At 51.5% G+C, this 11080-nt stretch overlaps 1 protein-coding gene across 2 annotated transcripts in view; it reads right to left on the bottom strand.

Annotated features, from left to right (window-relative positions):
- Positions 1 to 9478, bottom strand: part of LAMA5 (laminin subunit alpha 5) — a 346280-nt gene extending 336802 nt beyond the window's left edge. For both annotated transcript variants that reach the window (XM_078651602.1, XM_078651601.1), the window contains exon 1: positions 8725 to 9478. In XM_078651602.1, the coding sequence (XP_078507728.1) occupies positions 8725 to 8988 (264 nt within the window). In that variant the 5' untranslated portion in view covers positions 8989 to 9478. The remainder of the gene's footprint in view (positions 1 to 8724) is intronic.
- Positions 9479 to 11080: the final 1602 nt, after the last annotated feature.

The raw sequence follows: 11080 nt of genomic DNA on the forward strand, positions 1-11080 counted from the left end.
ACACAATGTGCCTACTCATGGGTATTGCGCTCGTGAAAGTCATGGATGCAAAGTCTATCCAGCATCACAGCTGATTTTCCACGGTAGATTTGGGAAGAAGGCACACCTGTCCAGCCTCGACGACGCTCAAGATTGTTTTTGGGCTAATGAATGAGTCACTGAATTTGAGCATCAACTAGTTCGAGCGACCATGTGTGTGTTACTATGCAATCGCCCCGAAGGGCGCAGGGGTCCCTTGAGTGAGCTGCTGTAGTATTTTACAATGGCGCCAGCAAGCTGCCAGCGCCGTTGTAAAATAGTTACAAAGTTAGCTTGCACAGGAAGCACTTAGATAAAATAAAGCAGCACCTGCTTCGTTTTATCTAGTGGTTCCTGTGCAAGCTAACTTTGTAACTATTTTACAACGGCGCTGGCAGCTTGCTGGCGCCATTGTAAAATAGTTACATGAGTGGGGGTTCAACTTTTGAACCCGTTACGTCCGCGGATTTTTTTTTTCGGATTTTGTGGGAAATCCGCAAAATACGCGGATTGCGGATTCCCCACAAATCCGAAAAATCCGCGGACGTAACGGATTTTCCGCTCATGCTTAGTCGGAGCAAGGATAGAGGCTTGAGGGACACCTCGATCTACAGTCCTTGGAGTTGAGAGAGAGGTCAGGGGTCATAGGTATGGCTCTCTGTTTTTACTGATTTTTACAGATAGATACAGACATAAAACATTCATTTTCTTGTCTGTATATATTTTTAAATGTTGATAAAAACAGAAATTGTGTTGCTTTTGAGTAATTCTAAATGCTGTCTACCATGACTGTCAGGCCAACAAATGTGTGGATTGATAAAGGGGTTAAAAAGAAAGGAATTTTAGAAAAGAGGCTTTAACCCCTTCCATGCTGCCGTCAGCCAACGCTACCTCGCTGGTGCTGCAGTTGGCCAATGGCCGACGCGGGCCCGTCCGTTTTGCGGAAGTGCCGCACTTCGCGCAAAATCGGCGGCGCAGCCAAGGTGTTAACAGCAGTAGATATGCACAAGGTTGAAACTGAAATTTGCATATTTTCATATAAGTGCAATGATTTATCTTCTGAGTGTGTCCACAGCACTGAAACCTGGCAGACCTTCAACCATGAGTGCATATTTACAGGTTAAATACATGTGGGAAAATACTAATTTCCGCTTACTTTTTTCACAAAATCCAAAATAAATATGGATAATGCTCTGGTCTTGGGGTAGAGAAGGGATAAATGGTGCATGCAATGAACAAAGCCAGCTCGCCTGGGCCTGAAAACACAGCCCAGGGAGGTGTATACAGCCAGCTCTGCTGACACTGCCAGTCCAAGTGTGTCTCCTACCCCACACTGGCTACTGTAAGCTGCTTGTACACGGCATGTACACACTCAGCAGGGGTACACTAAAGTGTAAACGGATTTGCACCCAACCCCTGAGGGTAGGCACTCTGCACGCTGGGTTCGAGTAACCTTCTGAGGGAGTAAGGTTGGTGTGAGCCCATCCCATCCCCTTCCACTCCCCCACACCCCCGCTTTACTCACTCCCCCCGGCTCCCTTTCAGTGATAAGCCCTTTAATCCCGCGTTTGCTCAAAGGAGCCGCCGGCGGGAGAGTTACAGCTAAAATGTCTTTGCAAACACTTAAAGGTAGCAGCAGACCAAGCGCTTAAATAGCTGGGAAGCGCCTGGAGCCGGCGGGTAACATCCTAGCGCCTCTCCGCCCCCACAGAAGAGGAAACCTGGACGAGTATATAATGAAGTGCCTCGCAGAGTTCAGTGGGGAGAGGCGCTACATCCGAGAACGTTCTCTGCTCCTTCAAAACTTTAGAACTCGGCGGCCCTTTATGTCCAGGACAGCAAGACAAGCTCAGATCAAATGATTGGGGGAGGGGGCGCTGAACACACAACATGGGGGTGGGCAGTAAAAAGAAGGAGGGGGCTTCTCTCAGGCCACACACAGCTCGCAAAGCAGAATATTTTTAGTAGGTAAAATATTCCGGCTTTAAACCTCACTGAACCGACTTCGATGCGCTTTTTTTGCCCCATGTTAGGGCTCGTTATTAAGCCCTAACATTAGCTGTCTAACACCCCACTCCAAACAGACTGGATGTCCCGTCCTCTCGTTATGGTGTTTATTTATGGTGTGGGGTGAGGGGGAGGCATAGATTTCACGGGTCGGGCTCTGAAGACACAACACCTGTTCACACACATTAGGATGGCACGGGGGTAGAGGGAGCCGGGAACAAGCCTGTTGTGCGTCCGCTGAATGCGTAAAACTGGGCAGCTTTCCGAGCAACCCTTTACGGGCCCATAAAGCAAACGAAAGTGAAAGCTCGCTATAAACAAAACGGCGGGAGCGCAAACTGCCCTCACGCCGGGCACACTGCTCAGTATCCGCATCCACAGGGGAGGAAACGAAAGTGTCAGGACTGTGGAGTGACACCTCACGGTGGAGGCGGAGAGACCCCAGGGAATGTAAGTGACAAGAGGTGAAAGGGTGCATCTGGGATGGGTGGACGACACGATCCTGTGGATAGACGCCTTTCAGTGTAAAACACACAAGTATTCCCTGGTTGGTCACGGCCTGCCCTTTCACTTCCGGTACTATGTGATGCCAGCACACCGGTTCTTAAAAGAGTGCCAGCCTGGGAGCCCTGCCCCCAGCTGCTGCCTCTCACTCTATCCCATGGGCACTTGCAAACATTTTGCTAGGGGCCAAAAAGCTTGGTCTGTGTTGTGAGCGAGGGACCACCTTGAGGCCAGTAGGGTGACAGCCAGGAATGGGTGTTGGGGGTAGGGGGGGGGGGGAGTCTTGGGGATGTGGATATAACTTAGACGTAGGGGAAGCTAAGCGTGCACATCTAGTGGTTGAAATGCACAATGAGAATCCAGAAAACCTGGGGTCAATCCCGGCTTCCTCTCCTGAAGAAATTGTTTGATCCTAGGCAATTCTTTAATTTCGCTTTACCTCCATTTTCTTCATTTTAGCGTACAGAAGCCCCTCGAAATACAGGGTTTGACCTGTACACACATTCTCTTGTGTTTTATTTCATAATAACATAGTCCATGTATAATAGCAGCAGCGCAGGCCACCCAGAGGGGCGGGGCACAGGATAACTGACTTGCTTCTTAGTTCACTATTGGCATTGGTGTTCAGGGAAGGGAGCAGAACAATTTCAGAATTCATGTTTGAAACGATCACTTTAAAAATATATTTTTTTTCAATGCACTCCTAGTACATGATATACTGAGGTGAAACACTTCTGCACGTTAATTTCAATTTTGAAGAGACGTTTTCATATTTTTACAGGTTTGTTTCAAAACGTCTTTAAAAATGAAGCAGATTCTAATGTTGGGTGGTGCAGGACACCTCAATCATTTCCTTTCTTTAGCTTAAGTTAACCTATAAATAAATGCTTGCTTGTTTATTTAACATATTTCTGAAAGTTAATGCTCAGTCAAGTAAACAGCAGCGGAGTGCTGTTGCTGAGCAGGGGGCCACATGTAAAGGTCATGAGGGCCACAAGCGGATCCTGGGCCATACTGGGAGTATCTCATCTTCTCTATGACAACCTACACCTTCGGTCATTCCAACCTCTTCGTGACAAACCTATGAGCCGTACAACTGGAATTGTTTGGCAGCGGGATAGATAGATAGATAGATAGATAGATAGATGTTTTATATAGCGCAAACTAGACCCGAAGATATCAGGCATCAGAGTGTTTTACTGGAGCACCACTTTCGTTATGGACACATTCACTTTTGTTCGGCACGTGGAGATTAAATGACTTGTCCAGAATCACAGGATGTTGAGTGTCATTGCCGAGACTCAAACCCGGTTCACCAGCTTCGAGGTCGACCGCTCCAGCTGTAAGGCTACATCCTCTCCAACTAAATTATGTGGCAAGAAAAGCAAACTATGCAGCATAAGGCAGCTCTGTTTTTTGATAGTATTACTTCATTATTTTATAATTATTACAGATGGTAATACTATCTGGACAAAGATTTCACCTCAGTACCAGTTTAACAAACAAATACAGAAATAAGCAACTGAAAGATGACCAGTTAACCTTTACAATGGGCCTTACACACTGCGCTCAAACACATGTTGATATGTTGATGTCACTTTTGAACCCTTTGAGCTAGAAACCAAATGAGTTTGTTAAAATCTGCAGATGATGATGGATTATGTGGCAAATGCGGTAGGTACATAGTTATGCAAAAAAAAACTGTGGCCGCAGAATCACATAATTCCAGTGGCCTTGCCTAGGCGTCTACCTGGATAGAGCAGCAATCCTACCCACTGGCAACGTTCAACGGCCAGATTTTTCCATTTCCAAACTGAAACCAACGCTCTTTCAACTTCAACCCAGCAACTAATGGGGTGGAAGGCAAAGCGCTTCAAACACTCTGCTGCCCACCACGGGATGGAAAGCGCTATAAAAATGATGCATGAAGTGTGTGGAAATTGCTATTAAAATTAGGCCAGGGTGGTAAATTCCGTTCCGCTCGCGGAATTTGGGTAATTTCGCGTTCCCCAGTGAACGCGGAATTGTCAAAAATTCTGCGATACGCGGAACTTTTTGCTTGTTCGCGCTTTCAAAATGCATGTTTGTGAGATATTTCTCCCCGAGCACGCAAACAGCGTTCGCGAACAGGAAAAAAGCATTGCGAATGGGAGGAACAAGCAATTTGGTGTGTTAGCTGAATTTTTGCTTGCTCGCGGATATTTTTTACCATTTCGCAGAGCTTTGTGTATTGCGACTACACAAATTCCGCCCACCCCTAATTAAAATAACCCTACAATAAAAAATATTTCAGGGGACACCCCACATAGGTAGCCCGAGAGCCCAATGCGGCTCTGGGGCCAACTCAATGGCAAAGTGGTCTAGGGCAAGAATGCAGACTTCTGCATCGTTATCTCGCCACGACAGGCCACAGAAGGTAGAACATATACTAAAGAATCATGTCCCAGTGCAGAGGGCACCCACCCACACTGGCTGCCCGAGGAGCCATAGAAGAACGCCATCAGAGAACAGTGCCACACTCTATGTCTCACCCACAAATACCAGCCCACGTGGGATCCAGTGCCTCAAAGTCCGCTAGTGGGACCCGGGCACACCCAATCACTGCCAGTCAAAGTCAAGACAGACAGGCTCTGGGGAGAGAGCATCTCCACCCTATCACCAACAAGACAGAAAATAAACATAGGCACCACAATAAAATTGGCCCCATTAGTGAATTTAACAGCTAAAAGAGTGCCTCGCCCATAAACACCAGGCCAGTGCCTCAAAGTCCGCTCGCAGAACAAGGGCCGAGCCCGGTCCTTGTCAGCCCAAGTCAAGACAGACCTACCCTGGGGGGGGGGGGGGGGGGGAGGGGGGGGGGGGGGGGGGAGAGCATCTCCACCCTATCACCAACAAGACAGAAAATAGACCAGGCACCAAAGTAAAAGTGGCCCTCATTAGTGAATTAAATAGCTAAAAGAGTGGCCCATATTTGCAAATTGGGGCAGTTTTGAACTTTTAAAGACCCGCTGTATAAGTGTTTAGGAAGCAATAGAAAATAGCAGGGATTTGAGCTTGCAGCAGGCAATGTTTGTTTTAATATCAGGGAAATTAACAGTAAAAAAAGCAGCCCAGTCGACCATACCAAAGAGCCACAAGCACACAAATAAGTCCCACACACTGACCTGTTAGACCAGCCCATTGGGCACTGCCCGATTGCCCTATAGGGAGGGCCACTGGAATTATGCAGGAAAGCACCAAATTATGTACCAAGAAAAAGCAAATTATTCTGCTTAATGCATCCCATTTTTTTATAGCATTATTTCATTATTTTTACATATAGTCACTGTCTGGGCAAAGATTTCACCTCATTAGTTTAACAACCAAATACAGAAATAAGCAAATCAAAGATGACCAGTTAAACTCTGTGAAAGGCCTTCCTTCCACTGCGCACAAACACTCCTAGTCACGGCTTTAGTAACTTGATCTGTTTGAGCTTGAAACAATATTTTGGGTAACATCTGTAGATTGTGCCGAAAAAGAGGGATTATGCGGCAATTCCAAAATGGGGGGGGGGGGGGGGGAGCGGCAGCCGTGGAATCGCATAATTCCATAAACCAGTCTGACCTCGATCCCAAAACGTGGCTGCACCTGGGAAGGGAGTGTCAGACACGTCTCCACTCCAGCCCCAAACCCAGCTCTCCCTGCCCTCCTCAAGCGAGCCGGCACCCCACACTGCGAGCTATCTGCTCACGATCACACAGCGCCACCGCGTCCTCATATTCAGGGGAGCCGGCAACAGTGCCTAGCCACCCAACTAAGGCCAGTCACATCCCATCGGAGAACAATGCACAGCCAAAGACACAACTCGGGCCACATTACAGAGGTAAATAAATGTAACATTTGCCCCCCCCCCCCCCCCAAAAGGGAACAGAGCAGACGCAGTCGCCATCATGCTGGGATTGTAAAGGGTGTAAACTGATTTAGCACCTTCCTTTGCTAATGCTAGAAAAGGGACCCAACACTTTAATTTAACAGCACCTTCTAGGTGTAATAAAATAGCGACTTCGAGACACAACCTGCAAATTACATGTGCGGTAAAGATATAACAAAATCACTGAGCGAGAGGTGTGTGAATTGTGCACACTGTAATCGACACAAAGATATTTCAGCTGCAGGATGTAGTGTCTCGGAGGTAGACCGGTAAGGTGTGTGAGGGGCGGGGTAAGGAGACGGGGCGTGGCAGCCTAGCGGACCCGGGGTGCCACGCCCCCCGAGGTGAGGGGGGGCATGGGTTCCCGGGAGTAAACTAACAAAAGCCTTTTGTCTCCCCGGATTTGAACATGTGAAAGCCTCTCCCACAGTCACCCGCAGGGAGGGCTCCCTCTCGGGGCGTGAAACTACTCCAGTGCCGGGAGGTGTAGCGCACACTGCTAATTAAACGGCCTCGGGGCGCGGCTTCTGAGAAGCGCGTGCCAGGGTGCTACCGACGGGCCCGCACGGGTTTGCTGGTAAATGTTTAACGCCTGAAAACGTGTACCCCTTTAAATAATACATGTATGATGGGTACACGAGAAATGGGCTACGGGGCAGGTGGAGGAGCGTCCAATCTGTAGGTCCCTGGTCTTCAGCCTCGCACCAACACCCCCTGCCAGCCGCTTTTTTGAAGGCTGTTTGCCCCTCGCGAGGCATTTGTTCTATAACAAAAATCCAATTGAACCACCAGTAAATAAATGTAAAAAAAAATTCAATAAAAAAAAAATTGAGCAAAGCACGGGCTAGGGACGGTTGTAATAGCCTGCACCTCTACAGGCGTACAGCTCTCCCCACAGGCAGGAGTGCAGCTCTCCAGACAGGCGCGCTGTGTCCACAGCGGCGAGGTGCCTTCGCGGAGGCGCTGTCACTACCCCGTGCGCTGACAGTACGCGTGCCATTGCGCAGGGGCGGCCTTAGGCATGTGCAAGCTGTGCACCTGCACAGGGCCACCACTGCAATATATATCCTTAATATAATAATCCTCTGAGGATGGATACATATATGCGTGGCAGCCCCTGGCAGGGATTTGGCGGCCTCCGGCTCTGTTCCACTTCCAAACACCCTGACCCCCCATTCCCCCTCTGCACTGGCCTCTGCCCCGCCCAGACCCCCTCTTCCAGGGCCCCCTACCTACGCTCTCTGCCCAGGGCCGCCATGAGCCTAGAGCTGCCCCTGCATTGCGCCCCCCCAATGAGGTCAGAGACCCTGGTGCAGGGATACCTGCTCACCAATGTGCACAGAGGCCCGAGAGGTGCAGGCTTCCTGTGCCGTCACATAGGGGTGCACCGCGAGACGCCTGCCTGGGTCCGGGCACTGAGAGCGTGCGCCCCCCCCAACAGCGTGCAGTGTCCCTATTAAAGTGCAGTGCTATCTAGCCCACCTTCCTTCGGCCCCCTAATCTGCCTCTACAGTGGTACTTCCCCCCCCCCCCACCCTACTCCAGGAAGAGTCCCTACAAATCCCGGCGCTTACTTGGGGCAATAGTTAGGATAACTACATGCAATACTAACGTGCTTTAGGGGCGTGGGGCGGCCAGTCCGGCCCGTGCGCCCTTCCCACCCCTATGGACCCACCCGATGAGTAACCCGTAGTGCTTCGCAGGAAACAAGCATTGGCACCTACAGACCGCGACGTACCTGGATGCCCCCCCCCCCCCCCCCATGAAACACAGAACGGAGCCGGGTCATTATAGACGCGCCTCGCAGCCGTGACAGCCTGACGAACCCCAGACCCCCCCCCCCTATATAAAGCTCAATGTTCCCTGTAGACTGCACGAAGACCAGTATCGGATACCCTATAGAATACATGTAGTTCTACAGACTTCCAGATACATGAAAGAGCTACAAACGCGCAGCATTGCCTGTACACCCCTATAGGCAACAATCAGTGTCCCTCGGTGGATCGGAAGTGGCTTGGATGGGCTAACTAGGGCCCCACGGAGAGTATTGTGGGTCCTGGTTCCTTATAGATGTGTAGAGTTACTGCGGTCCTTCCACTATGGATTGCGGGGTTATCTGGGGTGCATTGGTACCTATAGAGGCTCCGCGGGGGTGGGGCTGGTTGGATGTATGTAGCGCCGCCTGGGTGGTCAGTTCCCAGTCCCCTATAGACAGCGTGCGCGGTTACCTGGATGGTCAGCTCACAGTCCCCCTATAGACAGCGCGCAGCGCGCGCGGTTACCTGGATGGTCTGGCTGGGGTCCCCGGACGCCGGCCCCCCCACCAGCTTGCAGTACAGGTCCGGGATGGCGCGGCCCGTCTCCTTCTCCTCCCCGCAGGTGGCCGAGGCGGAGATCCGGGTGCCCTCGGCCAGGTTGAAGTAAGGGGGGTGCAGGCTGTATCCGTTCACCCCGGGGGTGCTGGTGGGCAGGTCCTGCCCTGGGGCTGGGCGGGGGAGGCAGAGCAGGAGCGCCGAGAGCAGAGGGAGAGCCAGCCCGGGGGCCATCGCCCCTCAGAGGGTGGCACCAGGGGAGGCAAAAGAGGCAGCGCGCACTGGAGCTGGCGGGGCTGGGTCCACTGCGGTGGTCTGTCCGGGCACAGGGGTTGATAGGGCTGGGTCCTCTGCTGTGGTCTGTCCGGGCACAGGAGCTGGCGGGGCTGGGTCCTCTGCTGTTGTCTACCCGAGTACAGGAGCTGGCTGGGTCCTCTGCTGTGGTCTGTCCGGGCACGGGAGCTGGCAGGGCTGGGTCCCTTGCTGTGGTCTGTCCGGGCACTAGAGCCTGCAGGGCTGGGTCCTCTGATGGCTGCTGGCGAGTGCTGGGTCCTCTCCTGGGTTTGCTCACGGTTGCAGGGTGCTGCTGAGGGTGGGGGGCACAGAGTGAGGTGCGGGGGTGCCTTGGAGGGGGCACCGGCTGCCCTGGGAGAGGCACAGCAGAGATTGAAGCTCCTCTGGGGCCGGGAGCTGTGTTGGGGCCGCCTGCGCTCCTGGATGTGGCGAGAGGTGCTGCTGGACGGCCCGCTCGGGAGGCAGGGCTGCCTAATCAAGTGATGAGCTATCCACCGCGCCCCTCCCCCACCGCTCCGCTGCCAGCCTGTTGCCACAATGGACTTTGGAGCACGCTCTGCACCCACGGGGAGGGCTCTCGGTAACCATGGGGAGGGGCTCGGCTCCACGTGGGAGGGGCTCAGGAGCGCGTGGGGAGGGGCTCAGGAGTCCCAAGGGAGGGTCTCCAGGGACCCAGTCAAGAAGGGGGGGCGGGATCCCCAGCGAGGGCACCTTGAGCTGTTTAACGCTTTGGTGCCCTGCACACCTTGGAAGTTGCCAGCATCTACTGCAACAGGTGGTAGATACTGCTCGGAGGCACAGTGTGACCCTCTGCACCTGTAGAAGTGGGTCCGCTCGCACCAGTCTCAGCGGTGAATGAATGATCGAGGAATCCTCTATAGCGCGGCACTGACCGGTGGCCTCTTGGCGCTTGTTGCTGGAGAGGGTTCAACAGGTGGCTGTGTTTCTGCGCTTACTTCAGGCGTTGTAGAGAACGCAGAGTATTGTCTTCGCTCGCAGCTACTCCGGAGTCTCACACACTTAGGAGTACCAAGGAGAGAGGGTAAGGGGGTGGATGTAAGTGTGGATAATGCATTAACGGGGAATTAACCCCATGAGGTGCACTCGGGAAGGAAGTTCTTGTTTGTTGTTTTAAGCCGACAACTCGTTGCATTCTGGGACTTGTAGTGTTGCCTTCAACAGTCAATGTAAACAGGTGCGCTCCTAACCTCGCATTTAAAGTGTTGTTGGCAAAACGTGCCTGGACTCGTTGGAAGTGATTGGCAGTAACTGGGGTCCTGGTAGAAGTTGTGTTTCTTGTTGGGGGGGATTATTACGGATTTCCAACGGCCGCTGGTGGTGTAACACCCACACGCCTGTCTAGCTCTATTTGATTATCACCGCACACCCACGAATGTCTCCATGAGAGCGTTGGACTAGAGGGGGGCAGCACAAACCCCATCCCTGCTGTCTTAATGCATGAAAAAGGCTGTTTTATTGAAGACTGGTGCACATCACCCTAGGCCGTAGCCTTACAAAACTACGCCTCGCTATGCAGCAAATCACCTACCTCATTACCCCCTCTCCTACAACTCCCCTCCCCCTTTCATCTCTTATCTTGCAACTTTGTACTTCCTACCCTTTTATTAAACAGTTTACCTTTACTCCTTTAACACTTTAACTATATATATATATATATATATATATATTTTTTTAATTAACGTCTAACTATCTAAGCATCCTAAACCTTAACTTTTAATTTCTTCCTTCCTCCAGGTGTAACTTTATCGCCACCCCCCATTGTCCTGATTCTCCTATGTTCACAACAATAATCTTAATCTAGCAAATGGCAACCTAAACTGCCACCCGGGAAGGCCCCGTCTTTCCGATCCTGCCCCCCCTGGCCTCCCTGACCCCTCTCCCCACATTAAGCATCTTTCCAGAACTTCTTTCATTTGCATCAGGTGAAGCTCCGTCCTGTAGCGAGACAAGTGAACCCCGTCCCCGCTAAAGAAATAAGGGGCATCATATCTCAATTCTGGGTGCTCCACCC

This window comes from Lissotriton helveticus, chromosome 7 (genome assembly GCF_964261635.1).
Source record: "Lissotriton helveticus chromosome 7, aLisHel1.1, whole genome shotgun sequence".
Lineage (NCBI taxonomy): Eukaryota > Metazoa > Chordata > Amphibia > Caudata > Salamandridae > Lissotriton > Lissotriton helveticus.